The 26,434-nt window shown below is 49.4% G+C and overlaps 13 protein-coding genes across 13 annotated transcripts; 6 read left to right on the top strand and 7 right to left on the bottom strand.

Moving 5' to 3' along the window:
• Positions 1 to 1,007: 1,007 nt before the first annotated feature.
• Positions 1,008 to 2,655, top strand: N7500_004216 (S-adenosylmethionine-dependent methyltransferase; the record flags this gene model as incomplete). Its single annotated transcript, XM_056675362.1, has 3 exons — positions 1,008 to 1,271; positions 1,370 to 1,666; positions 1,729 to 2,655. 3 exons carry the CDS (start codon positions 1,008 to 1,010, stop codon positions 2,653 to 2,655), a joined length of 1,488 nt encoding a protein of 495 aa, XP_056535887.1.
• Positions 2,656 to 2,985: 330 nt separating this feature from the next.
• N7500_004215 (uncharacterized protein) lies at positions 2,986 to 3,322 on the top strand (the record flags this gene model as incomplete). The annotated part of the gene is made up of 2 exons (XM_056675361.1): positions 2,986 to 3,063; positions 3,176 to 3,322. The coding sequence occupies 2 exons, from the start codon at positions 2,986 to 2,988 to the stop codon at positions 3,320 to 3,322; spliced, it is 225 nt and encodes a 74-aa protein (XP_056535886.1).
• A 548-nt stretch (positions 3,323 to 3,870) lies between these two features.
• N7500_004214 (uncharacterized protein) lies at positions 3,871 to 4,085 on the bottom strand (the record flags this gene model as incomplete). Its single annotated transcript, XM_056675360.1, has 2 exons — positions 3,871 to 4,002; positions 4,032 to 4,085. 2 exons carry the CDS (start codon positions 4,083 to 4,085, stop codon positions 3,871 to 3,873), a joined length of 186 nt encoding a protein of 61 aa, XP_056535885.1.
• An 861-nt stretch (positions 4,086 to 4,946) lies between these two features.
• On the bottom strand, positions 4,947 to 8,884 carry pex1 (AAA family ATPase peroxin 1; the record flags this gene model as incomplete). Its single annotated transcript, XM_056675359.1, has 4 exons — positions 4,947 to 8,164; positions 8,218 to 8,296; positions 8,350 to 8,586; positions 8,648 to 8,884. The coding sequence occupies 4 exons, from the start codon at positions 8,882 to 8,884 to the stop codon at positions 4,947 to 4,949; spliced, it is 3,771 nt and encodes a 1,256-aa protein (XP_056535884.1).
• A 218-nt stretch (positions 8,885 to 9,102) lies between these two features.
• N7500_004212 (DNA replication licensing factor MCM7) lies at positions 9,103 to 11,714 on the top strand (the record flags this gene model as incomplete). The annotated part of the gene is made up of 4 exons (XM_056675358.1): positions 9,103 to 9,420; positions 9,478 to 9,608; positions 9,666 to 11,586; positions 11,646 to 11,714. 4 exons carry the CDS (start codon positions 9,103 to 9,105, stop codon positions 11,712 to 11,714), a joined length of 2,439 nt encoding a protein of 812 aa, XP_056535883.1.
• A 385-nt stretch (positions 11,715 to 12,099) lies between these two features.
• On the bottom strand, positions 12,100 to 12,459 carry N7500_004211 (putative adhesin; the record flags this gene model as incomplete). The annotated part of the gene is made up of 1 exon (XM_056675357.1): positions 12,100 to 12,459. One exon carries the CDS (start codon positions 12,457 to 12,459, stop codon positions 12,100 to 12,102), a length of 360 nt encoding a protein of 119 aa, XP_056535882.1.
• A 1,440-nt stretch (positions 12,460 to 13,899) lies between these two features.
• Positions 13,900 to 15,285, bottom strand: N7500_004210 (ATP-dependent (S)-NAD(P)H-hydrate dehydratase; the record flags this gene model as incomplete). Its single annotated transcript, XM_056675356.1, has 6 exons — positions 13,900 to 14,781; positions 14,835 to 14,867; positions 14,917 to 14,927; positions 14,986 to 15,032; positions 15,081 to 15,120; positions 15,192 to 15,285. 6 exons carry the CDS (start codon positions 15,283 to 15,285, stop codon positions 13,900 to 13,902), a joined length of 1,107 nt encoding a protein of 368 aa, XP_056535881.1.
• Positions 15,286 to 15,685: 400 nt separating this feature from the next.
• On the bottom strand, positions 15,686 to 16,799 carry N7500_004209 (uncharacterized protein; the record flags this gene model as incomplete). Its single annotated transcript, XM_056675355.1, has 2 exons — positions 15,686 to 16,741; positions 16,794 to 16,799. 2 exons carry the CDS (start codon positions 16,797 to 16,799, stop codon positions 15,686 to 15,688), a joined length of 1,062 nt encoding a protein of 353 aa, XP_056535880.1.
• Positions 16,800 to 17,443: 644 nt separating this feature from the next.
• aspf8 (ribosomal protein P2) lies at positions 17,444 to 17,833 on the top strand (the record flags this gene model as incomplete). The annotated part of the gene is made up of 2 exons (XM_056675354.1): positions 17,444 to 17,602; positions 17,663 to 17,833. 2 exons carry the CDS (start codon positions 17,444 to 17,446, stop codon positions 17,831 to 17,833), a joined length of 330 nt encoding a protein of 109 aa, XP_056535879.1.
• Positions 17,834 to 18,387: 554 nt separating this feature from the next.
• N7500_004207 (40S ribosomal uS19 domain-containing protein) lies at positions 18,388 to 19,741 on the top strand (the record flags this gene model as incomplete). Its single annotated transcript, XM_056675353.1, has 4 exons — positions 18,388 to 18,570; positions 18,855 to 18,910; positions 19,126 to 19,422; positions 19,482 to 19,741. Coding segments are annotated over 4 exons (606 nt in total), but the record flags the coding sequence as incomplete, so codon positions are not given.
• A 1,078-nt stretch (positions 19,742 to 20,819) lies between these two features.
• Positions 20,820 to 22,655, top strand: N7500_004206 (acyl--CoA ligase; the record flags this gene model as incomplete). The annotated part of the gene is made up of 3 exons (XM_056675352.1): positions 20,820 to 20,919; positions 21,007 to 21,642; positions 21,703 to 22,655. 3 exons carry the CDS (start codon positions 20,820 to 20,822, stop codon positions 22,653 to 22,655), a joined length of 1,689 nt encoding a protein of 562 aa, XP_056535877.1.
• A 172-nt stretch (positions 22,656 to 22,827) lies between these two features.
• N7500_004205 (uncharacterized protein) lies at positions 22,828 to 23,799 on the bottom strand (the record flags this gene model as incomplete). The annotated part of the gene is made up of 2 exons (XM_056675351.1): positions 22,828 to 23,396; positions 23,550 to 23,799. The coding sequence occupies 2 exons, from the start codon at positions 23,797 to 23,799 to the stop codon at positions 22,828 to 22,830; spliced, it is 819 nt and encodes a 272-aa protein (XP_056535876.1).
• Positions 23,800 to 24,250: 451 nt separating this feature from the next.
• Positions 24,251 to 25,471, bottom strand: N7500_004204 (glycoside hydrolase family 28 protein; the record flags this gene model as incomplete). Its single annotated transcript, XM_056675350.1, has 3 exons — positions 24,251 to 24,709; positions 24,765 to 25,184; positions 25,241 to 25,471. The coding sequence occupies 3 exons, from the start codon at positions 25,469 to 25,471 to the stop codon at positions 24,251 to 24,253; spliced, it is 1,110 nt and encodes a 369-aa protein (XP_056535875.1).
• Positions 25,472 to 26,434: the final 963 nt, after the last annotated feature.

The raw sequence follows: 26,434 nt of genomic DNA, 5'->3' as shown, positions 1-26,434 counted from the left end.
CGGATTGGAATGTTGTCTTTTCCTTATGAATCATTGAATTGTTCCCCATCTCTACTCTCTATTCTACTTGGAATCAAGGACACAGTGGCGTAGCGCTTATACGCCCCCGATATACGAATGATCTCGTCGTACTCCATAATCGTGCCAAGCGCCCAACACACCACCCTGAGTTGGTGCGTCCCAGAAGATTCAAATTACCCACAAGATCAAAAATTTAGAAATTAGGTATCTTTTGTATGAGTCATCCATACAAAAGATACTTCAGTACGTCTTAGATATAATTCAAATTTCCTCAACTTTCGAGCTATGGTGCTACCGCTGGTGCTGCAAAGCCTTTGATTACTGCTGTGTCATTGGGTGCTGCTGCTCTTGCGGCCTTTGCGGCCTTTGCGGCTATGATCTAGGACTTGGGTTTGGTTTTATGCCTGGTGGTTAGTTGATTGGGGATTGAGTCACTAGGTCTATATACTTGAATGAGCTATGCTATATGTCTACTTAACTATATACCCGAATCCTGAGTCGAATCTAGTTTCTTTCGAGCTACATACATTTCTTGGAAGGGTTAGTAAGTCTTCGACATCTATTCAGTATTTTTTTAATTGCTATCATCCAAGTGTTACTATTTCACTTAGAGGTATAAATAAAATTGGTTTCCAGCTCTGGTAGGTAGTCAAACCAACACACACACTCTCTCTTTCTCTCTGTATGTGTGTGTGTGTGTGTGTGCTCATCTCTAGGCATAGCTTGTACAAGGTAGGATCCTGGTCACCAAGGTGACAATGACAAAAGTCTTTGCAAATAGCTTTGAATCAGTAGCTCAGCCACCAGGGAAAATTCAGAATATTCTCATCAGATTGCTCTCTCTGTGTGAGAGATTCTATCAATCTCCTTCTATCATTGCCAAGAGATTCAAATACATGACGAATATTCACCGCCCCACGGGATGACTATCCACTCTGATCGTATATCTGCCAACGATTCTTATTTTTATGATCAGATCAAACACAATGGCATCGAGAACTGTACTGCCTTCGGTGACGACTAGGACCGTCCCACAGCCTGCCCCCAATGGAATGGGCAATGGCCTATTTGCGACAACCGATATTAACCCCGGTGAGGATGTTTTACACATCAAAACACCATTTGTGGCAGTTCTCGATTCTCCACGTTTAGAGGACACATGTGCCGGTTGCTTCGGAAAGAGACAGATGGAAACTGGTAATGAGTTGAAGGCTTGCACAGGATGCCGTGTTGTGAAGTATTGTGACCGAGTGAGTTGCTATGACGATAAATCGTTTGATGTCTCATATTTCCCGTCCGACCCAAGAATATTCCCCATTTGATTTAGATTCTAATACTTGATGACTAGGCGTGTCAATCTAAGGACTGGAAGTTTGCGCATTCTCTTGAATGCCCTATCTTCAAAAATGTCAAACCTATGGTGCTTCCCAATAATGCCCGTGCTCTCTTACGCATAGTGCTGCGCACTGCGCGTAACAAGTACGATTCGGAAGAGTCCAAGGTCTTTGATGGCTTGGAAACTCACATCAATGAGATTTCGGAGAGCCAAGGCCAACTCGATAGGATTAACTTGACAGCAAAAGCTGTCAAGAATTACTCAGGCACGGACGTCGATGAAGGAACTGTCTCTACTTATGCTGCGAAGGTAACTAATTCCAGCTTGAAACCTCTTGCCTCGCAAGCCTTTCATCTAACTATCATTTTTAGTTGGATCTGAACTCCTTCAACCTCACAACCTCTATGTATGACCGCATTGGCCTCTACATGCATCCATATGCCGGGTTGATTAACCACAGCTGTGACTACAACTCCACAGTTGGATTTGACGGCGAAGAACTGTACGTCAAGGCTATGTGTCCCATCAAAAAGGGCGAGCAAATCTTCATCTCCTATATCGACACCACGACACCATACGATATCCGTCGCAACGAACTGAAAGAACGCTATTTCTTTGACTGCCAGTGCACAAAGTGCCAAAAGGGGGCGGACACTATTGAAGACCGGTTCTTGTCTACACCTGAAGACATGGCCCCTCTAGAGACAGCAGAGCGTGAAGCCCTGGAGCTCATGCAGAAAGCAACCGCAACCAGCACGGAACCAGCTGACGCAATCGAAAAGCTGGAAGCTGCTATGCACAAACTTCGTGAAACTGCCCTATGGCCTCTCACCCGTCAGCCGTATGCTTCTCTCCGCGATAAGCTGATTATATCTCTGTTGACGGCTGGCAACTTCACCCGGGCATTCATCCACGCTGCCATTCGATACCTGCGAATCGATCCTGTTGTCTATGGCAAGGCCCACCCCATCCGACACATCCACGCATGGAGCCTAGTCAGGCTTACAGTCTTCATTTCCCAAGAGGGCTTCCAGCCTGACCAAAAAGACCCTGTTCAGCTTCATGACTTCAAGTTGAACTATCACTACTTGATTTGGTACATTCTTGCTGAACTTACTAGCACACAATTGGAGAGCTGCACCGTGCCCAGCTTTAAGAAGCTTGTTGGAAATCAATTTGTACAGGTCCACAATGAATTCAAGGCCAATGGCCTTGATCCTAGCAAGAACAAGGCTGTTCTGTCCGCTGAGTGGAACAAGCTTGAACACCTTGTCAACAAAGCTCTAGAGAAAGAGTGAAATACTGGGTCCATTGTTTATTTTACTCAAATTTACATACTACTACATGGCTAGGCTTACTGGAATAGATCGACCCCCTTATATAACCAAAAGTAGTGCCCAGTTGGCCTCTCGCCACTCATGCTCGAGATGGCAGGAACGATCTGAAGTTGATGCTTGTACAGCCACTTCACCTGGCCGGTCGACCCTTCCTCTTCAGACTGGCTGGGGGCCATATAACAAACTCCCACCCTTTTCGAATTTCTTCTCTCTCTTTTCTCTTTTCCCCCACGTTCGCCTTCGTTTTTCATTGCCGACAAAGGCAATTCGACACCGCGAACAACCGCCACAATGAATGCCTTCGAAATGGCTGCCCTTTCTAGCTGGTCCCTCGAGAATGGACCTCCAACCCGTCACTCCACTGATGAGGTTCGTGCCACCCCCGAGACCAGTAGCTCCCCCCACTATGGGGCCAGCCGTCAGGCTGCGTCCCCCCCGGATTGCCGCCATTAGGATTCCGGTGATTCCCCCTGGTTATCAGCAGATCCCAGGGTATGAAGCCCATCGCCAGCGACAGGAGGCTCGCGCGCTCATGGGCTCGATTGCGGAGCGCCGGGGCAAGAACACCCCCGCCCCAGTCTTGATCCGTGGCGATGCGCCTCCTCTGTCGCGCCGACGGCGTTGGTAAGTCACTTCCATTTCATTCTTCCTCCTTGTATCCTTTTTTTATCTTCACTTCAGTTTGTTCTTGGCTTGTTCTCACTTTGACTTAATTTCACATGTGCTATCTAAAATGATTTCTTCTACTTTGTTTGGGTTGGACTCAGCTGACTTTTGATTCTGATAGGGTCCCTGGGTGCCGCTTATGCTGGTGCCTTTGCCGTAGCCAGAGCTCAGCAGCTAGCCAATGAGTGACCTCAGACTTTGTCTGGGGGAGCTTTCTGCTGGTGCTTTTGGTGGGCATGGTAATGGGGGTTTCTGTAGTGTGGGGGTTGATTCTCGAGGGGCTGGCTGCCCATTGGTGAGGCTTATCTCTCTCTGATTTGACCTCCAATCATGAACGCTAACCTTTGGACATAAAGGTATGAATGCTCTAAGTTCTGCTCCCCGAATCACCGGGTACGAGCTCGTCAAGTGGTATGTCCATCTCTTCCACATATAGCCCGACTTGAACAGTTAATTCATTGATGTATAGTGGGGGTGGTTTTATATAAACTCCAGGTCCTGGATTGGTCTTCATAGGAGCTGCACGCAGAATCGTAAGTCTAACCCCTCCCATCTATTTTTCAGTCTCTGATTATGGAAGACCAAGGTCGCCTCTTCACCTTGCGATGTCACACTCCGAGATTGCAAGCCTTCATACGCTACCTGGGAACGAATAATTGAAACATATTTACCCGACCGGCGCAGAAGAGAGGACCTTGATCAGCAAAGTCTTCGGTGGCCTCCATGCCGACGGGAGATGGGCTCTGCCACCAAGCACACTCCAACTGGTCACCCAGTCTTCGTGTCGTACAAGTACGTCATAAAGGACGGCCAGGAAAAATGTGTGGGCAGACCAGTGGTGGATCTCAGAGATGCCAGCATGGAAGCACTTAAAAAAGATATGTACCTAGTCCCGACACAAGTGGACATCCTCCAGCTTTGCAAAGAGAGAAAATACATTCCATTTCTTGATGCAGCCGCATGGTCCTATCAATGGAGGGTACATCCAGGCAGACGATGTCGGCAAGCTAGGAGTTATCACTCATTGAGGACACGAGGTCCTCAAACTCGCAATGATGGGCCACTGCAACTATGTAATATACGCCCAACGCGAGCTAGATAATATCTACGGGGCCTGCGAAGCTTTTGTCGGGCTTATATCGACGACATCGCGATCGCCTCCGATAGCTTGGAGGAGCATATCTAACACTTGCACCACTTGCTTGGCAGAAGGCATTGCTACCGCCCCCCGACAAGTGCATTTCCTGTCTCTACATGTGTTATGTTCACGTGCGAGCGAAGCCCTAATTTCTTCAGCAGATGTACATTTGTGGGGTTCTTTAATATACTCAAACTCCCCTGAAGCATCAGGTATACCTTCGCTATGTTGAAAAACGAACCGATCTACAAGGCCTCCAGAGATAGACAAGATTGGCTGGATGAGCTTGCTCCTTTTCTCATCTCACATCTCATGTGACAACATTCAAATTTATAATATAATGTTCATCTACCAATATTGATAAATACAGGAATAGAGGGCAAAGAATGAATCGCGCATACAAAGCTACCCATATATACAGTGTACATAATCCAAGTCATAATATGCATCACATCAGACTTGTTCGGCCTCCAATCTCATTGGCAGCCTCGCCATTGGGCATCTCGCCATTTCGGCCAGCGATAAATTCACGGTAAATTCCCTCGAGACGTCTGCGCTCTGCAGGGGGAAGAGAGCCACGTGTGGTAGCCAATGAGCGCTCAACATGCTCCCAGCGGACGACGATTTCCTCACGCAGCTCATCTGCATCAGGCGCAGTGCCATTAGTCAACGGGGCCGCGGTGTTGTTCGTACCGGAAGGTCCCTGCTCGAGCTGGCGCTGGCGGCGACGCGAGTTCTTAATTGCCTCCAATTTGGCTGCGATCACTGCCGGGGCTGGCATGGAGACAGATCCCGATGCTTCCTCCGAAGAAGAGTAGAGGAATTGAATGAAGGATTTGCTAGAAGCACTGGCATTGTTGGACTTGGCACCGGGCTTGGCTGTATCGGTAGAATGATCACCCAGCGCGCTGTGGACTGCCTCTAGATGGGCGTTGTATACGACAGCCTGCAGATCTGCGCCAGAGAATCCGTCCGTCTGGGTGGCAATATCACCAAAGCGAGAGATGACTTCGTCACTCATCTTGAGCTTTTCGCTCACTGAGCGGATGATATCAACACGATCTGCGTGATTTGGCATGCCACAAAGCAAGGACTTATCGAGACGACCAGGGCGAAGGAGGGCAGGATCTATCAGGTCTGGCCGTGATGTAGCTGCCAGCACATAAACGCCCGAAAGGCCTTCTGCGCCGTCCATCTGTGTCAACAGCTGGTTGACAACACGGTCCGTGACACCAGTGGAGTCGTGACCACGCTTGGGCGCGATACTGTCGAACTCATCGAAGAAGAGGACGCAAGGGCGAGCAGCTTGGGCTCTCTCGAACAAATCACGAACACTTTTTTCACTTGCTCCGATATATTTGTTCAAAATCTCGGGACCCTTAACACTGATGAAGTTCAGGCCACACTCGCCAGCCACTGCGCTGGCCAGCATTGTTTTACCGCATCCAGGAAATCCATAAAGAAGCAAACCAGACCGCAGTCGCAATGGGCACTGTGCGAAGATCGGGGCATATTTTGTAGGATATTGCAAGGTTTCCAACAGCATTTTGCGAGTTTCGAACAAACCACCAACAGAAGAAAACGTGGTCGTTGACGAGGTAAGAGTGACGTTGCGAAGAGAAGCCGGAGTAAAGTCCTTCAAGGCACTCTCAAAGTCCTCTCGTCCGAGAGTGATCATCTTTGATGTTGCTGTCAGATCTGAGCAAGAGCGAATGAGGGCCTCATTGCGCGCACGGGCGACAAGTAGCACAAGATCACCAGGCATGTACCCATCGGTTTTTCCAGCCAGCTCCAGATACTCGACATCCCTTCCAATGACAAAGCCATCACCCCCAGAAGAGCTTGGTCGGCTCCCCGGGTTTGAAGGATCCAACCATGAATCCTGTGTTGAGGAGCTCGTGGCCCTCACATGCCCGTTTGAGCTTTCTGTGGGCTTATCTTCGCTAGTAAGTTTTTCTAAAACCCTTCGGCGCCCTTCCTTGTCAGGAGCTCTCATATTGATAATCTCACGGACAACGTGACCACCGATGATAACATTATTGAGAGACTCCTTAGCCTGGGCAGTGGCCAGCAGCACAACAGAGGAATTCAGCGCGCAGTATTCTCGAACCATAGAGCAAATGACCTCGCTATTCTGGCGACTGCGTCCATTATCTCCGCCTACTTGCAATTCAGTCTCCGCTGGGCAAAGTTTGTCCAGATCCTCGAGAATCACGACTGACTGGCCACCAAGACGCGCACACCATGATGCGGACATGAAGAGCCGGTTCAGGGTCTCTTTGATGTTGGAAATGCGTGTTTCATCTGTGACGAGCTTGCGACAGGAGAAATACTTAATGTTGAAGAGGTGATCTCGTCTTAGGCGATGGGCCAGTAGCTGGGCAAGAGCCGTTTTGCCAGCACCAAGTCCACCGGTAAGCAGGATGGACGAGGATTTTGTGAGGTTATTCAATGACTGTTCAATTATAGAATCAATCCCTACCAATTGAGGAGCAGGTTCTGGGAGAGAGTCTTCCATGGGTAAGAGCGATGGATTAAGGTCCAATGGTTTGGGAATTTCGGCTTGGACCTCTAGATTGAGCTTAGCTTCTGATCCCAGAAGCCACCCAAACATTGACTTTGTTTCATCTGATGGCCCCTTCAACGGGGGATCGAAGCGAAGAATAGCACCATCGAATGGAGAGACTGAAGGATGATACTCAGACTTGGGTATAGTCATTCCATCTGTCAAAGGCCCAGAGAACAGTCCTGTGTCAGACCCAGTGCTGCCGTAGATGACTTTGAGGCGCTCAGCCAGGGCATCCCGGGATGCTGTTGTGTCAGCGCCGAACTTCAGTCCGTCCTTCTTCTTTGAAGCATCGCCTATGAAAGGGTAGATTTTAAGGGTCTTGACTGCGGAGCGATGCAACTGTGGGGGTGCTGCTTCGACGCGGAGGATTCCTCCAACCATGTTCTCTGCACCAAGGGCCCTACACAACAAGGTGGACATCGCCGCATGCCGATTGTCCGGAGCCTCCTCCCACGGAAGTAACTTAGCCACGAGTTTGGTCGTAGTGGCACCAGCATCACTTGACTTTTGCTGTTCAGCTTGAGCAAGTTGTTGTTGGGGATCTGGTGGGGGTTTGAGACCAGATGGATGGACCACTGACACGCATGCCCAAGTCGCTCCGCGTAGCTCGTGGCTAGCCAGCAAGTCCTGATCAACCCAAACACGAAGGCCTTCATTTGCATCATCTTCTATTTCCTCATCAAAATATTGAGTGGTCGCTGACCGGTCCACGCCTCTCAAGTAGAGAGAGCCTCGTGTGCTGGAGTCGGACCGACCAGTCTTCTGGCGTACAGTGCTTGAAGCACTCCTACCCCCAACACTCTTTCTACTGCTACCGGCTGCACTGCGGCTGTCCGCTCGGGAGCTCTTGCTTGTCTTGGATCGAACTTTTGGGGCCACTATGACTTCTGCATCCGGCGCGATCTTAGCGAAGGGAGAGGCGTCTGAGGGAGCGGGTGTAAGAGAAGTGACGATAATATTGGCGGTAGATGTTGGAGAGAGATGCAATGCAAGTGGGTGCATATGCACCGATTGCGTTGTATTGTATGTAGGATTGGGTAGAGCGCGAATTTGTGACAAGAGGTTCAGTTCCAGGAACGTGGCGTGGAGTTCAATGACTAGTGTCTAGTTAGTACCAGTCTAATTGTAGTTGTATGTGATTTGAACCTACTCTCCCAGTCTTCTGGTGTCAACGGCTCAATGTTTATCGTATGTGCAACGGGTGGATCGAGGTGGATGAACAATCCGACCTGCAGGTGTTAGCACCCCACGTGGGTAATGGCGCATAGGAAGTGTTGTATACCTTCTGGCCTTCTGTAAGACCAAGGAGCCTCCCAAAAGTAGTATCAAGCTCAACGGTGGAGGTTTCCTGTTCCCTGGAGTACCCACTGTTGATGCCATCTCTTCCAACGACAGGCGCAAGCCTGCGCTTGCTCGGCATACCCGTCCAACCGAGGAAGCATGACTGCTGCGGAGAAGCTCCATTGGCCTTTCCGGAGGTCGATTTATATTGTAATTCGATAATGACGTTTTGAGCGGTCTGGGATAGCTAGACGTTAGCTGGATATAGTTCACCGGAATATAGTGATTAGTAGACTGACCGTGTTTGCATTGACCAGCAGAGCGACCAGCGACGGCGGTAGATTAACAAGACAGTTCTTCAGAGGAATGAGGGCGACTTCCGCTGTCGCAGCAGGCTTCTTGGGGGCCATTTTGAAGCACTGAGCGATCGTGAACACCGAAAAGGCAAGGAGGAGGGGAACCGTGAATTCGGAGAGACACACGACCCCGGACTCCGCACTACATCTCTCTTTCGCCTCGGCCCGATGACGAGTCATGTGACACGTGCCTCGATAACCGGATTAACTGATCATCCGTGATAATTGATACCTTTCCTAATCAGGTTAGTGGCATTTGTGGGCGCGTGTTGACCTCGCGTTCGCGTTTTACCGGCGAATTTGGTAGAGGCTCGGATAGCCACTGGACCCTCTTCTCTATTTCTCTCCCGATCCCACTATTGATTCTTTGCGCTTTGAATTGAGCGCATTTTGTGATTATGTCTCTTCTTCAATACCCCCCACCTGTGGACTATTCCGCGCAACTGAATGGGTTCAAGGATTTCTTGAAGGGATTCAAAACCTTCCAATCCTCCTCGGAAGCCGCTGCAACCGAGGCGTTGGAGGATCTGAACATCGATGACGGCCAGACAAGCGATGAATATGATTTCATGGATGATGTCGACGAAACGACTGGAGCAAACACCCGTGGAGCAAGGAGGCACCGGGAGCCGAAGCTCAAGTACATGCAAATTCTGCAGGATATCGCAAACCGGGATAAATCTAATATTTTGATTGAGCTGGATGACCTCTCAATTGTAAGTATCGAATATCAGTCTTCCTCGCTGATATCTAGCTCACAATGGTGGTAATAGTTCGAGAAATCCATGCCCGAGGGAGAAGACCTGAAGCTTGTCGAATCTATCCAAAAGAACACAAAACGCTACATCGATGTTATCTCTCAAGCAGTCGATGAGGTTATGCCTAGGGAGACAAAGGATGTCACGTATGTTGAATTTGTTTCTATGCGAATACAATGGCTGCTAAACTGATTATCGCGCAGATTCAAAGATGATGTGCTTGATGTTATCATGTCTCAGCGCGAGAAGCGAAATGAGACCATGGAAACTGCAATGGAGGCTGACATGGAAGCTGCTGCGACCGCCCCATCGATGTTCCCTCCAGAACTCACCCGTAGATATACACTCAACTTCAAACCCCTCACACCTTCGGGGTCCAGCGCCGAGCGCGATTCCAAGGCCCTCGCCGTCCGTTATGTGCGCGGTGAGCACCTGGGTACCTTGATTACAGTTCGCGGTATCACCACCCGTGTTTCAGATGTCAAGCCGGCTGTGCAGATTAACGCCTACACTTGCGATCGCTGTGGTTGTGAAGTGTTCCAGCCCATCACCACAAAGCAATTCCTCCCCTTGAGCGAGTGCCTGTCAGAGGAATGCAAGAAAAACAACTCGAAGGGTCAGCTCTTCCTGTCAACTCGTGCATCGAAGTTTGTTCCCTTCCAAGAAGTGAAAATCCAAGAAATGGCCGACCAGGTCCCAGTGGGCCATATTCCTCGCACTTTGACTGTTCACTGCCACGGCGCTCTAACTCGCCAACTCAACCCCGGTGACGTGATCGACGTGGCGGGCATCTTTTTGCCCACTCCCTACACTGGTTTCCGCGCCATTCGCGCTGGCCTGTTGACTGACACATACCTGGAGGCCCAGCACATCACTCAGCACAAAAAGTCATATAATGAGATGGGCATGGACAGCCGTACTCTGCGCAAGATCGAACAACACCAGCGCTCTGGTAACATGTATGAGTACCTTTCACGGTCGATTGCACCTGAAATCTACGGACACCTTGATGTCAAGAAGGCATTGCTGTTGCTTCTGATTGGTGGTGTCACAAAAGAGATGGGTGACGGCATGCACATTCGTGGAGACATCAACATCTGCTTGATGGGTGACCCTGGTGTGGCCAAGTCCCAGCTTCTTCGATACATTACCAAGGTTGCTCCTCGTGGCGTGTACACTACCGGGCGAGGAAGCAGTGGTGTCGGTCTCACCGCTGCAGTGATGAGAGATCCCGTCACAGATGAGATGGTGCTGGAGGGAGGTGCCCTTGTTCTTGCAGACAACGGCATCTGCTGTATTGATGAGTTCGACAAGATGGAGGACTCGGACCGGACAGCTATTCACGAAGTTATGGAACAGCAGACTATCTCCATTTCCAAGGCTGGTATTACAACTACGCTCAATGCCCGTACTTCCATCCTGGCAGCGGCCAACCCGCTATACGGTCGCTACAACCCCCGGGTGTCACCCGTGGAGAACATCAACCTGCCCGCTGCTTTGCTCTCTCGTTTCGATGTCATGTTCCTGCTTCTGGATACCCCATCCCGCGAGGGCGACGAGGAGCTGGCCCACCACGTCACCTACGTCCACATGCACAACAAACACCCGGAGAACGAGGAATCCGGCGTGCTGTTCACTCCCCACGAGGTCCGTCAGTACGTTGCCAAGGCACGCACATTCCGCCCTATTGTGCCTACCAACGTTTCTGACTACATGGTTGGTGCTTATGTGGCCATGCGCAAAAGACAAAAGATCGATGAGTCCAAGAAGAGGCAGTTCTCTCATGTCAGCCCCCGTACTCTGCTTGGTATCGTTCGTCTTTCGCAGGCCCTTGCTCGTCTTCGCTTCAGCGAAGAGGTTGTTCGCGAGGATGTCGATGAGGCTCTACGTCTCATTGAGATCAGTAAGGCTTCTCTGTACAATGATGGCGAGCATGGTGCCGACAACACTCCATCTAGCAAGATCTACAACTTGATCCGCAGCATGAAGGAGAGTGGCGCTGCTGCTGTTGGAGATGGGGAGGAAGGCGAGATGAGCATGAGGCGTATTCGTGAGCGAGTGCTGGCCCGAGGCTTCACTGAGGATAACCTCACCATGACTATCGATGAATATGCCGAAATGAACGTAAGTTGTGATAACTCGACGAGACTACTATGCTTTTTCACTAACATCATTTTCTATAGCTCTGGCAAGTCACTGGCAATGGCACACGTCTACTTTTCACCGAAGTTGACGGTGATATGGACATGTAATTGTGAGGATTTCTCATTATTTCTTTTTGTTCTTGATTGTCGATTCGGCTTTCTATGCGTGTTGAAGATGCATGTGGAATTGGCTGGAATCAAGGCGACGGGTGTTTGGGAGTATTGGGAATATGGACTCGGTTCTTATGATTTCGTAGGCTTAAGAAGATCTTGCCAATCTACTTCTTTAATCTACATTAACATCCCTCGTATTCTTTCACTAAACCGATTTTGTTTTTAAGGATTGACGGCTGTAATATGCCAGAATATCTCACGCTATGGACCCAACTCGATCGTTTGCGTTTATTGCACTACTCCCATACATTGTTTGAAAGTCTCTCTTCCCTCCTTCGCCCCACTACCAACAAACTCACTCATACACCGGGGCACTATTCTAAGCCACGCACTGCCATTGAAGCTCGACCTCCTTGCAAAGATCAGAAGGAGCAGCCCACAGATCATCACACTGGGTGTTGCAAGGCGTGTTCTCAGGAACGAAAACAAGAAACTCATAGTTCGGCATCGGCAGACGGAACTGATGATACAAGTCGTTATTATACTCAGACGCCTTGAAGCCAGCACGGCAGGCGCAGTGAAAGGATGTACCCGTGTTGATGCACGAGGTCGACGGGTCACACTGGTTCTCGCCTGAGATAGGGTTGCAGGTGCCACACTTAGACCACAACCCTGGTGTTGAGTCGGCGGCCACCAGGGAGGCGGTGGTGATAATCATGGCGATGATGGGAAAATGCATCTTGATGAATGGTTGGATATGAGTATAGACTTGGGGTAGATCCGGTGACTTGTATCTGGGGATTGTGTTCTGATGGCATTACCTTCCGCTGGGAATTTTGCCATCTTATATACTCGTTTTTGAAGGTATATATGCTCATGTGAATCGCTAAGCTAGGCGTGCTCCTTTGTTACGGAAGATGTTCTTCTCCCTGTTCCCTGCGAAGCCCATCAGCCTTGTGTTGCATCACAAGATCATTATCGGCCTGGGTTCCCCATACTTTGTAGGGTGGTCCATGAATTTGGGCTCCTAGTATAGGCTGGTGCACGAAGGACACGATATCCATACTCTGTGCAACAGTTGAATTATATATCATACTGGTTGACTTCTGTAATTATGTATAGTAATGCAGTGGTGCCCTATGATCGGATATGACAGCGAACCAAAACCAGCCGGGGTTGGGAATACGAGATCTGGAACGATACCTCAGAACATGACCAATGTCTATCGGTCAAAGTGATGTCGATGGCTTATTAGCTCAACATTGCCTTTGAGCAGCATGACTGAGACTGTGCAGGCTTGGGAGCATCGATTGAGGGCAAGTCTTGAGGCGAGTGCATGTCTCAGGCCATCCCCTAGCCACATTTCGATCTCAACGTCAACAATCGTATAGAATTGCGGAGATCTTGACTTGCCAAAGTAGAGGTCTTAAACTGCTTGAAGCTTTATGATTACGAGCTGATATCTCTTTGACCTGGTCAGACTTACGCAAAAGGTCTTCTTTTCCGCAAGTTTTAGGAACATGACAGAAGACCAGCGAAAACAAGCGAGGCAGCGCAAGTCGGGCACTAGTTACTCAAGGTCAGGGCAGGGGCTGTGACACGGTGCTTTTGCTTTCTATTTACACTATGTACCATCAAGGGTACCTAGGTAGAGATTCTGAAAATCCAAGTCAGCATAATGATATAGTATCGTCAGATGACACTTGGTCGGTAAAATTATCTTGTCATCTAATAGTGGGCATTCGGGACCGGTCTGGGGCCCGAGTCTGAAGCATCAGCACCGAGAGACGGGGGTTGACCATGCTGATCGATGAATTAATGAAAGCCGAGACTCACATACTATGAGCCATTTCTTTCAAGTCAGGTGAGATAAAACCTATACAAAAAAGATGTTCTATGCTACCTAGCTACCATTTAACACCGCGTACAAAGCCAGTGCCGCTGAGATTGCAATATTGGAATAGGATTTCTATGAAACGCACAGTTCGAGACTCTTCCTTTCGATGACTGTAGACAACCGCTTGTGCGAACCATCACAAAAGTCGACGAAACATGTTTCATTGGTGGGTTTGCACACAGCTGAAGGCCTAAATATATGGAGATATGCTCCGGTGTTACCAAAACCTGTACTCTATTTCTCGTACATAGATGCATGACTAGTATCCTTTTGCATGGTACCCTAAAGGTGCGTCTTGGATCCGTCTGGCTCTCCGATTAGCCTCAAAAAGGCCCCGTGAACCTCATCGGTCAGATCACTTGCTTGCATGCTGCGCCCTTTGGCTGCAAAAGCTCGTCGCGAACACTCTCGTGTAATGCTACTTCCCGCCCACGCTGCCAATAGCAGAGTTGTTGTCGGGGACATGCGCTTGTTCTCGGAATCGAGCTCCGCCTGGACTTCTTCCTTGCTCTGGGCCTCTTTCTCGTTGTCCTGCTCGCCAGAGTCCCACAAGTTGTCGTGGTAAGCTGCTCGCCAAGCAAGGAATGTGCCCAATGATCCGGTCAGAGTGTCTCCTTGACCGCCGCTGCGCTTCAAGCCACCCTTGCCATCAGAGATGATACTGGTAACGCCATTGGAAATTACATCTTGAGGACCCTTTTGAAGAATCGTCACACCGCCAAGGGCTTGAGATAGTTGCTCACACGCGTCTGATGCTTTGCTAGTAATGTCTCCATCTCCGGCTTTGGCAACATCCGCTTGGCTGGCAACCTTGATACCCATCGCTTTGGCGAGACGGCCAAACTCTACCACATTCGGCGTGAGAATGCACTCCTTGTACCCTTTAACTAGGCTCGGGTCTTGCGTTACAATCAGCAATCCATCTGCATCCAACACAAATGGTATCGATTGTGACCGCGCCTCTCTGATCACTTCGGCAACCACCTTTAGCGTCACACCGTCGCGGCCAAGACCTGGCCCAATTACAAGTGCATGGAGGCGAGATAGCATTCCGATGATCGGACCCGCCAGTGATGGCGCATCAATTGAATTTGGATCTTTGACGGTGTCGCTGCTAGGAAGCAGTGGGTGCACCATCAAGTTAGGAGAGTAGCCCTTGATAACCTGCACATTATGGGTTAGGAATGGTGTCAATCTAGCTCCGGATGTTGGCTTACTGGTGCCGCGGATCGTTCGCAGAGTACGTGACTCTGGTGGTTGTTAGTCGTTTGCAGAAAGTACTTCATCTTTCATACATACCATATCACATCCTGCAATTCGCGAGTCAATATATTTGGTGAAGAGCAATGGGGTGTTTGGGGGACGTACCCAGTCTTGCGGACGCCATGGCTGAAAAGTAAGGAGCTCCGGTGTAGCTTATGCCAAGTTAGTATGATACCAGTGTTGCCAGGCATAAAACCTACTCAACGCAGCCTCCAATCACAGCTACACGGCCCAGCTGCCCTAGAGTAATAGTCAGCGGAGATGCCCATTGCGTGATAAAACACAGTATCGATAACTCCAGATCAACGTACCTTTATGAAACTTTTCAAGCATTGGCGGTACAATCTTGCGCACCTTGCTGAAGAGCACTTTTGATGAGACCGAGACATGATGAACAGACTCCATGGTAGGTATGTAGATATGTAGATATGTGAGGTAGTAGAAGGATGCCAACCTGTAGAGTTATCAAGGTGCGGGTGATGTCACTCAAGTGGGGCCTAGACAAGCTTGGAGTTCCCAAGTCCTGTCGACGGGTAGTCAATGTCATTCAAGCACGCATTGAACTACAAATATACAGGAAAGATAGTCAAAAAAAAAAGTAAGTTGGTATTTAAATAGCGCTCAGTATTGACGGTGCTTTAAATAAAAACGAAGGCACCCCCCTCCCCCCCTTCTATGGACACCCCGAACGCTCATAATGCGGAGTTAATATGTAGTAACCAAAACAAAAGAGATCATGGAAAGTACTAGGAAATAAAAAAACCCGAAAGTTTTTTTTTTTAAAGGTATAAGAACATCCAAAACTTCAACGCTTGGTCCTAGAAGCAAGAGCGGCCAATTTTCGCTGGCGCTCCAACTTCTCTTTCTTAGCCGCCATTTCTGCTCGCAGCTCTTTCTCATCCTCCCGTTTGGCATATTCCAATGCAGCCGCTTCTTCGCGGTCCACATCGTCTATTCCGGCCTCCATGTCGGACGATGCATCCGAATAATAATCGTCATAGCCACCGAAATCACCCTCGTCTTCCTCGTCAGTTCCGAGATATTCGTTCTGTCTGGAATTGCGAGACTGATGTCGACGGTCGTTTCCGCTACGGCTTGACGGCAAGCCCGCAGTTCCACGGTATGTAGGCGGCTCGGGATTCTGCGTCGGTTTAGCCGTGCCCCTGTATGTGGGCTCCTGGGAATCGCGCTGTCGGACAGCAGATCTATCCTTGGTAGAAACACCCGATCCAGCCTTGCTTCCCAAACGCGCTTCTTTTTCTTTGGCCTGAAGTTCCATCATGCGACGCTTCCGCTCCACCTTGGTGAGTCTTTCTTTGGGGCCGGCTCTGTGTCGTAGTAGGCCCACTCCCACGGGCGCCTTCTCTTGCTTGGCCTTTGCCTGCGCCATGATCTCCGCAAATGATCCCTTTGGTGGCGGCTTCGACTGTGTGGCAGCAGCTACCTGGGTGGGTTTGGCAAGGGGTGCCTTCTGTGAGGGGGCCACTTTGGGGGCCGCAGACAAACTAGGTTTGGAGGTGGGCTTGGACAGGGTTTGTCTGGAGATATTGGTCGAGGCTGGCTTTGGCACAACTCTGGTCGCTGTAGATGATACCGCTGGTCTCGTGGGAACCGAAGACTTCATTGGGGCGGGGCTATTCGTCGCCTTGCTTTCAGGTTTTGGTGGCCGAGACAGCTGATCCTCAGCTTTGCGCTTAGTACCTCCATTGACATTACCGCTGGTGGAAGGCGCCTGTCGCACGGCGATCGGTTTTCGCTCCTCTTTCTTAGGCACGGAAGGCGCAGGCGAGGCAGGCGCCTGAGACGGTGGCAGTTGGGCGGGTTTACCCGTCTGGAGAGACGAGAGGACAGAATCGAGGAACTATTATACGTCAGTCAGAAATGACCTGGAACGAAAAGATAGGTAATCATACACTCATTGTGAACTTGTAGTAAGAAAATCCTGAAGGACGTGAAGTCGAAGAGTAGTACAGAGAAGAAGTCGCTCACCGTCGATATTTGGTACGACTAAGTAACTTCATGACTCCGAGCCCGATACCATGAGAATAGATCTCTGGCTTGGCTCGCTCCGGATTTTCTGTTATTCCAATATAACAGAACTGACGCAAGAAAAGGACACGCCTGACTTGGCCCAAGAGCTTTCTAAGTGAGAGCTATATACTGCGTAGACGAGTAGAAAAGGCAGAGGGGTTTGTTTCTAGGCCAGCATGCAATTATCAAGGCCGGATATGAAAGGGTCACGTGGTAGCAAATACTGCGCCACACCCACTCGCTTAGAAGTCCCGCCGACACTAGCCACACCCACTCGCACCACCTTTTTTTCCAAGATTTTGAGCGTTCGGTTAATCCTTCGTCAACCAACCTCTTCCACCAGAACTCGACGTTGCAGTCTCCGCCCAATTCGCGGTTAAATCGATTGTTTCTCTTGTTCAGATAATAATCACAAACGGTATGTACATCTCGTTTTCGTGTCTATCAGCCGATTTTGCGGCCTGAACAGTGCGATCGCATCCGATCTTGAATTCACGATACTAATGAAGATTTTTTGTCCAGTCCTTTCAAAATGAAGTATCTCGCTGCCTACCTCCTCCTCGCCCTTGCCGGCAACGAGGCCCCCTCCTCCGCCGATATCAAGGCTGTCCTCTCCTCCGTCGGCATCGACGCTGAGGGTGACCGTCTCGAGAAGGTCATCTCCGAGCTCCAGGGCAAGGACCTCCAGGAGGTTAGTGATACTCGGATGTGCATGAATCAGATCCGAACCGCGTGCTGACTTTTAATCTAGCTGATCGCTGAGGGCTCTACCAAGCTCGCTTCCGTTCCCTCCGGTGGTGCCGCTGGCGCTGCTGCCCCTGCCGCTGCCGCTGCCGGTGGTGCCGCCGCTCCCGCTGAGGAGAAGGTCGAGGAGAAGGAGGAGGAGTCCGATGAGGATATGGGCTTCGGTCTCTTCGATTAAGCGCTTTAATCAAAGGCCTAAAAATCATGGTTCTGGGGAACAGATGTTTGGTTGGTTCGTCAGCCCGGGCAAGATTTGCGCCGGTTGGCTTCTCAAGTGTGTTCGGTCAAGACTGTTTTGATACAGTTGCGCCTTTTCATGTGAGCTGGAATAAGCTCCTATAGCCAATAACAATTCGTCTGCCCTTCACTACAATATTTTCTCATTCTCAATACGTAGTTTCCAAAGATCGCCGGGACCCGCTCATCGTTTAGAGCAATAGGCTGTACTCTTGTCTGAACGTCTATTGAACTAGAGGCCTAGCCATCCACGTCATGTTCGTTCAATGTACTCAGATAAGGGCCATTAATAACCTCCGATCACGATACTTGAAACATGCATGTCAGCCCTGGGGGTTGATGGGTAATCATAATACAGATAAATTACAGTGATGGGTACAAGCTTTTGTATGCAACGGCAGAACAAAGTTGAGTAACTCAATATTACAAAAGTTTTGATTACAAAGCAAAAACGAAAGGTTCAAAATAGATTACCCGTAGCCCGAAGGGGTATAGTGTCTAGGGCTTGGAACCTACCCGTCGCTTAACGAGTGCTGCCCACCTCGTAGAGCCTGTGTGCTAGTAGCCCGACCGCTCAGCGACACGACAATTTCCGACAACCCATCCTCCTTCGCTTTTCGAGACACGGTCGAAAGGCGGTTTACAGGAATATCTGCAAAAATGGCTGACACCGAATACGTGAGTTTTTTTTTTTTGCCCTTAAGCCCGTGCGATACACTAACATGGAGTTTTTATTTAGAACGCCGAGGAGGCTGCCGGTACGTTATGAAAAATCATCCCCATTCCCACCCATCGCCCATGGATAGAAGAACCGCATGAGAGGAGAAAGCGCGCATTACGATCGACAATACGATAAGGGTTGGAGATATACACGTTGGCGGGGAACAACATCGACCTGGGATGCAGGGAGACAAGCACTACAACAAGATCGCAGACGCTGACTGAACCTTCGCCGAACAGAGATCAAGAAGAGAAGACAGTTCCGCAAGTTCTCTTACCGCGGTATTGACCTCGACCAGTACGTTACCATCACCAATCATCGAACCCTTGGGCTTCCATTCGCAGCCAGTGCCTCGTGAAATGGAATCGAAGATGGTCATCTGACATTCCAAAACACATCGGATAAACTGCCTGTGACATCCTGGTTCTAGCCTTTGGGAGGCACTGCATTGCATATGGACACCAAGGATTAAAAGTTTGCAAGGATATTGGTCTAACTGAATCCTTCTACAGGCTCCTCGACCTTTCTTCCGAGCAGCTCCGTGATGTCGTTCACGCCCGTGCCCGCAGACGTTTCAACCGCGGCCTGAAGCGCAAGCCCATGGGTCTCATCAAGAAGCTCCGCAAGGCCAAGCAGGAGGCCAAGCCCAACGAGAAGCCCGATCTCGTCAAGACCCACCTCCGTGACATGATCGTCGTCCCCGAGATGATCGGCTCCGTCGTCGGTATCTACTCCGGTAAGGAGTTCAACCAGGTTGAGATCAAGCCCGAGATGGTTGGCCACTACCTGGCTGAGTTCTCTATCTCTTAGTATGTGCTTCATATGTTCATTTCCCATGATTCAAATCAGAGCACTAACAACCTCCCAGCAAGCCCGTCAAGCACGGTCGTCCCGGTATCGGTGCCACCCACTCTTCCCGTTTCATTCCCCTCAAGTAAACGATTTCAAACGATTCCCCTCGGAGTGGTGTGTGGAGGAAATGGTGCTGGGAAAGCAAAAATGGAATTCAGCAAAATTCTCAACTGGGTTTTTTTTTCAGCATGTATTTCCAGTGCGGGTCAGCTGTTTCCAACTCAATTTAAGATCTTGTCGGCATGAAATCATCTTGGGATTTGGATTTAGTCCCTCGTCGAGTCTGGCGAGGTAAAATAAAAAGATACTCCTTCCCTCGTGTCGCTCTATGTCATCAGGGAAGGAGTCTAAATCTAACGACATCAAAAATTTCATTTTCAGCCACATCGTAGGCCAGTAAACTGAATGAGAGAATCAGACTAGCCCTCATGCCTCTGGGTCTAGGTCATCCTCATTGACACTGCCACATTACTGTGAACTACTCCACAAGTTGGACTCCGCTACCTTGATTCTGGGGAAGCGTCATTGAATTTAGCGGCAGGGTCAAGGCTCACTACATGCAAATATTATATTGAATGTGAACTCACAAGACTTGGTAGCACATTTACAGTAGAATTGAGTTCCGTGTGTATTCGATTTCTGCATTGCTGGCCATGGAGAACATACCACTGTGCTATATCCGTTGGTATATATCATATATCTCTGATAGGTCTCTTCCTAAATGCAAAGGCCACTTCAAATTGCTAGATGCGTTGCACCTGAATATTCCACGTATTATTATCATTGCTTTAGACTCACTCCGTGTCACTCTATAGGATTACCCGACTTTGATACTATCTCCAAGATTCCGCACTTTATGTTTATATGGTTGGTTCACATCGCTCCCTACAAATCTTGCATTAGATTTTATAGTTCGTCAACGTTATGTTTGATTTAATTTACTATATACAACATATTTCCTGCTATTGCTTAGAACATTGCCATTCGGCACTCGGCAAGGTCCGTTATGTGTAATAATATATATATCTGCGACGTTAAACCCCGAGATCTCCGAGTGCCGATCTTGACAATGTCAACAATCACAAGTACGCGTGAATCTCAACGGAGCAGATGATTTGGACTATGCAGTGCACAGTATGTGGCATTACAGCGTTCAGTCCAATTTCACAAAGTACAAACTTCACCAAAGCAGTTTTTAATGGGGCCTTCGGCCGGAGGCTAATGCATAGGGCCGAGGCAAGCCGCGAGCCGAGAGTGCGGAGAAGCACCTCTTTAAGTAGTCGGCTTGCGTCTGTTTTCTTTCATCTGACAGTCTCTTAGCTATTACATCTCGGCTTACTTTGATTTCCCCACAATGCCCGTCTCATCCAATTACCCCCTGGTCGACATCCCAGAAGTGGACCTCTGGACCTTTCTATTTGAGCGCAAGGACAGAGCTTATCCAGATGATAAGAGTGTGTGTCCAATGAGCATCCCAATGCTTTGCCGTTAAACACGGCAATTCTTTTTTTTTGCCCTTCATACTGACCTAGCCCCACCAGTTCTCTATCAAGATGCCGACACTCAACGCCATTACACATACAAATCGCTCCGCGATGCCTCACTGGAATTTGGAAAAGGCTTGAAAGCCATCCATGACTGGCGCAAGGGCGATGTACTGGCACTCTTCACCCCAAACAGCATCGACACACCCGTGGTGATGTGGGGCACGCTTTGGGCCGGCGGAATTCTCTCGCCGGCGAACCCAGGTTACACGGTTGACGAGCTGGCCTTTCAGCTCAAGAACTCTGGTGCTAAGGGACTCGTAACGCAAGCTCAGCTGCTGTCGGCTGCGAAGGAAGCTGCGAAGAAAGTCGGCATGTCTGAGGACCGCATTATTTTGATTGGGGACCAACGGGATCCCGATGCACGGGTCAAGCATTTCACTTCTGTGCGCAATATCTCTGGTGCTACTCGATACCGCAAGCAGAAGATCAATCCTGTAAAGGATGTGGCGTTTTTGGTCTATTCGTCTGGAACTACCGGTGTGCCTAAGGGTGTCATGCTGTCACATCGGAATATCGTTGCCAATATCAGACAGCAGTTCATTGGCGAGGGTGGAATGTTGAGTTGGAATGGCGGTCATGATGGAAAGGGTGATCGCGTCCTGGCATTCTTGCCCTTCTATCATATTTACGGTATGGTTTTCTAATTGCGTGAATACTTGGATGAACAAGATGCTAACTACAAGTCATTAGGACTGACCTGCTTGATTACCCAGGCTTTATACAAGGGTTACCACTTGATTGTCATGTCGAAATTCGACATTGAGAAGTGGTGCGCACACGTACAGAACTACCGCTGCACGTTCAGTTATATCGTTCCCCCTGTGGTACTGTTGCTAGGAAAGCACCCGGTGGTCGACAAATATGACCTTTCGAGTCTTCGCATGATGAACTCCGGCGCCGCACCGCTCACACAAGAGCTGGTGGAGGCAGTCTACTCCCGCATCAAGGTTGGTATCAAGCAAGGCTACGGACTCAGTGAGACCAGCCCAACCACGCACTCTCAGCGATGGGAGGATTGGCGCGAGGCTATGGGCTCTGTTGGCCGTTTGATGCCTAATATGGAAGCTAAGTATATGACTATGCCTGAGGATGGATCCGCGCCCCAGGAGGTTGCCGTAGGCGAGGTTGGTGAACTTTACCTCAGTGGACCTAACGTTTTCTTGGGCTATCACAAGAACCCAGAAGCTACCAAGGGCTGCTTGTCTGAGGACGGGTGGTTCCAGACTGGTGACGTTGGTTACCAAGACGCCAAGGGCAATTTCTACATTACCGATCGTGTCAAGGAACTCATTAAGTATAAGGGTTTCCAGGTGCCCCCTGCTGAGCTGGAAGGATATCTGGTTGACAACGATGCCATTGATGACGTTGCTGTCATTGGTATTGAGAGTGAGACACACGGTTCCGAGGTTCCTATGGCTTGTGTCGTTCGCAGCGCGAAGAGCAAGTCTTCTGGAATAAGCGAGAAGGACGAAGCAGCGAACATTACCAAATGGCTGGATAGCAAGGTTGCCAGCCACAAGCGTCTGCGCGGCGGTGTGCAGTTTGTGGATGAGATCCCCAAGAATCCCAGTGGGAAGATCCTGCGTCGGATTCTGAAGTCGAAGTTCAAGGGGGCAGCCGAGGCACCCAAAGCCAAGCTGTGAATGAGTTCTCTTTAAATAGGCATACAATATAAACCTTAGATTTGTTCATGTTCATCATGTTCGTTTTGATGTTTGAAAGATCTAACACCCGAAAAGTAGTGTATCCATATCTAATCCCAAGCCCTTTCGTGACTTGAAAATCTAGATATTCAAGCCCGAGCTGTATAATTTCTTACGGAAAGAACCTCTTAACCATTCCCTCAACATCCTCCCCAGCAACAGCATCAATCTTCTCCCTCGCAACCCTATCAACAGCCTCCTCAACGTCTTCCTCCCCATTAACAAGATCAATCCACCCCTCCGTATCAGCCCTAGAAAGTAGAAGATCTGCGACAATTGCCACATCCTCCCGAGTGACACTTCCCCGGCCGTTAGGCGTGGTCCCCAGGGCGACCTTCCGCGTCGCAGGCTGGTTGGTCAGAATGCCAGGCCGCAGGTTAATAGCCTGGAAAGGCGGCAGCGATCCAGACGCGCGCTTTCGCTGTTCAGCCAATGCTGTCATGTACTCGTCGGCTTCTATCTTGGCTTTCGCGTAGGTCGGCAGGACTTCCAAGTTGGTCTTCACTAACCCCGCCCATTGGTCATCTGGCATCCAGCTCGGCTGATTACGCCGACTACCGAGGTAGGAGACCATGAGGAACTTGCTAATTCCCGGTGTGGCGAAGGAGGCTGTCATGAAGTGCTTCGCGGCTTCTTGGTCGATAGCGATTGTGCGTGCTGGGCCGCCCACACCACCGGCGCCTATATTCCAGTGTTAGTTTATGGGTTAAGTGTGTTGCACATTAGGGAATAATTGATTGTGTATCAATGATGTGTCGAATGTGTATCAATTGTGTATTGTGTCGTGAAGGTTGCGACGGACAAGATGCGGGGTGAGGGGAAGGGATATCATACCAGCAGACCAGACGACGTAGTCCGGTGTAGCTGTGTCGATGATTACTTGAGCATCTGAGGGACTCTTTACATCCTCTAGACTAGAGACTAGCACTTTGACAGTGCCCTTGTGCCCTTGGCCTAGAGCCAGAATCTCGGTTTCATGCGCGGGGTTGCGAACGACGCTGGTTACATTCCAGCCTCTGTTGAGGAGGAGCGGAGTAAGGTGGAGGGCGACTTTGCCGTGACCGCCGAGTAGAAGGACGCGCATTTTGGATATGACTGTATGACTCTGTATGTGAAGAAAAGAGAAAGAGAGAAGATGCTTGGTATTTATGTGTGATTGTCAGTTGGGGAGACGAAGTGAGTTGCGTCATTGAAATGGGTACCCTCCAGATGTTGAACTTGGCGTTGATTTCTAATCGCGAAGAAAAGTTTCCTAGCTGTATAGAAATTGAGTTTATCGGTCAATTGTGCCAATTTTAGGTGCGTACTACAGTCTCGTCTTTAGTTAGCATTAGATAGCTCCAAAAATGTTCAATTGAATCCATCTATAGATGGCTATATAAGTACACTATACAATGACGTCTAAAAAAGCAATATGACTGGCAACATATTTCACCTCGTCATCCCCTTGGTCATCCAGTCAAATTTGCCCTAAAGATATCGCAATCCCTGCGTGGGTCATACTATGCAGTGATCACCGTTTGATCACTGGCAATCTAGCAAGAAGCCCCAGAAGGCACGTTCTTGCATTTGCTGCTAGTTTTACCACCAGTGATAGAGTTGCCAGCCCAGGTCCAATCAGAGCAGCTGCCGCTACCGCAAAGAATGAAGACGTTAGTAGCGCTGCTCGAAACAGTGCCGGTAACCTTCTCGACAGTAAGGCCGGTAATGGGGACACCAGTAGTGGGCTTGCCGGTAGGGCTGCCATTCTCGTAATCTTGCTCGATAACGATACCGTAGGAAGTGATCTTGGACAGCTCGATGTTGGAGAAGGTCACATCGGAGACTGAACCGGTGGCCTTGTAGATGGTCTTGACGCGCACGCCGTTGGCAGAGTTGGTCACGGTGGAGTCGGAGATAGTTACATTCTTCACAACGTTGTTGTCGCGTCCACCAACGGATCCGATGGAGATACCGTGGCCACCGGAGCAGTAGCCGCCAGTGAAGACGATATTCTGTTAGAACATTGGGTTAGATTTGGCATTGTAGAGAGATTGTTTGACTGCTTACCTCGCCAGAGTTGACAGCCAGACAGTCGTCCTGGTTCTTGATGTTGGCGTTGCTGATGGTGATATAGGTACTCTCGCCAACATCGAACGCATCGGTGTTGTGGCCGCCATTCTTATCACCATCCGAGTTGTCGATGGTGATGTGGTCAAGGACCAGGTTATCAGCCTGGACACTGAAAGCCTGGACGGGGGTGTTCTTGACGTTCAGACCGGTAATGGACGAGTGGTCCAGGGAGTGAGCGTAGAAGAACTTGGGCTTGGTCTTTCCACCGTTGGTTCCCTTGGTGTCCCACCATCTGGCTCCGTCGCCGTTGATCACATGGCCTTCTGCGCCACTGATTTCGATGTTTGAGCCGGAGAAGCGGATGAGGGGGCCCTTCCACTCCTTGTATCCGAAGGTGGTCTCGCCCTTGAAGATGACCTAAACAGTAGTATTAGGTATTTTGTTTTTAGTGCTCGGATAACGGAGATATCTACCTTGGTACCTTCCTTCAAGTTGGAAAGGTCAAGAGTCTTGCCGGCAGGGACCGCGATGTTGTCCAGCACAATGGTAGAGCAGGACTTCTTGCTAGCGCTGGCACTGGCAGCGGAGTTGAACGTGCAGGTCGAAGACGAGCGCTCAACGATCTCGGAAACACGAGAAGGAGCTGGGGCAGCGGACACCATGGCGGCGCCGAGGGCCAGCATGGAAATGAAAGATGTACGCATACTGAAGTAAATGTCCGATCAACAGACAAGTAAAGAGAGTGTGAATGCTCGGGACTGGCCCAGCTTGAGTGCAATAGGAAATGAGAAAAGAGTGAATGAATGAATGGGTTTGAACAAGCTATTCCATCGAGCTTGGCTTTGGTACTTAAAGGCTTGGTCTGCACGATATCCTGCGTAGAGCTCCTACGCTAGTTTCCTTCTGAAACGGGAATATCACCATCTACCATGAGGCTGACCCCTGTTCGTAGTCGGAGAACTCAATGGATTAATTCAGGAGGCCCAGGGAGACGATGAATTAATCTATTAGTGTTAGCTACACCCAACCTGGCAATTCTCCGAAACCTTTAGATCCACCGAGTCTAGAGCCCTACGGAAACGACGATGCCGGAATAATTTATGCTCGGAATATCATCGGCTAAATTGACCCCGAGACATATTGGTTTCAGTCTGGGATGAACTGGTCATTGTCCAATCAGGATACAGAATTCATATCTGCAGACTATATGCTTAGGCGCCGTTGAAAGCTATGTGGAGCTCCGTCGAGCTTGTGTTTCACGCCAATCACTTAATTTCAAGATTGTGCGATGGAAGGCTCGATACATGTAGACCCATCCTAGAAGATTTTGTGGCGCTGAAACAGAAATCCACTCTGATATTCAGAGTCCGGTGTTTTGTTTAATTGGTACCTTATAAGAGAGAAGCAAAAACGCATTATAAATCAAGATGCTTCAGATGGTATCTACATGTTCCTAGTACCCCTAACCTGAGTATGTGATCGTGTACACGCCTTGTAGTCAAGGAAATCGCACTTGATCATAGGCTGCCGAAACAACCAAGAAGGCAACATATCACTGCCAGCGATGGTACATGCCGGAAATTTATACATTGCAAAGCTGATACTGGGTGACAACCTTAGAAGCCCATAGACTTCATTTTTTATCAACAAGCTTGGCAACACTGTCA

The sequence above is a fragment of the Penicillium coprophilum genome (assembly GCF_028826855.1).
Source record: "Penicillium coprophilum strain IBT 35676 chromosome Unknown utg000002l_segment0_segment1, whole genome shotgun sequence".
Lineage (NCBI taxonomy): Eukaryota > Fungi > Ascomycota > Eurotiomycetes > Eurotiales > Aspergillaceae > Penicillium > Penicillium coprophilum.
The sequence above is the reverse complement of the archived record's forward strand: the minus strand, read 5'-3'. Positions and strand labels throughout refer to the sequence as shown.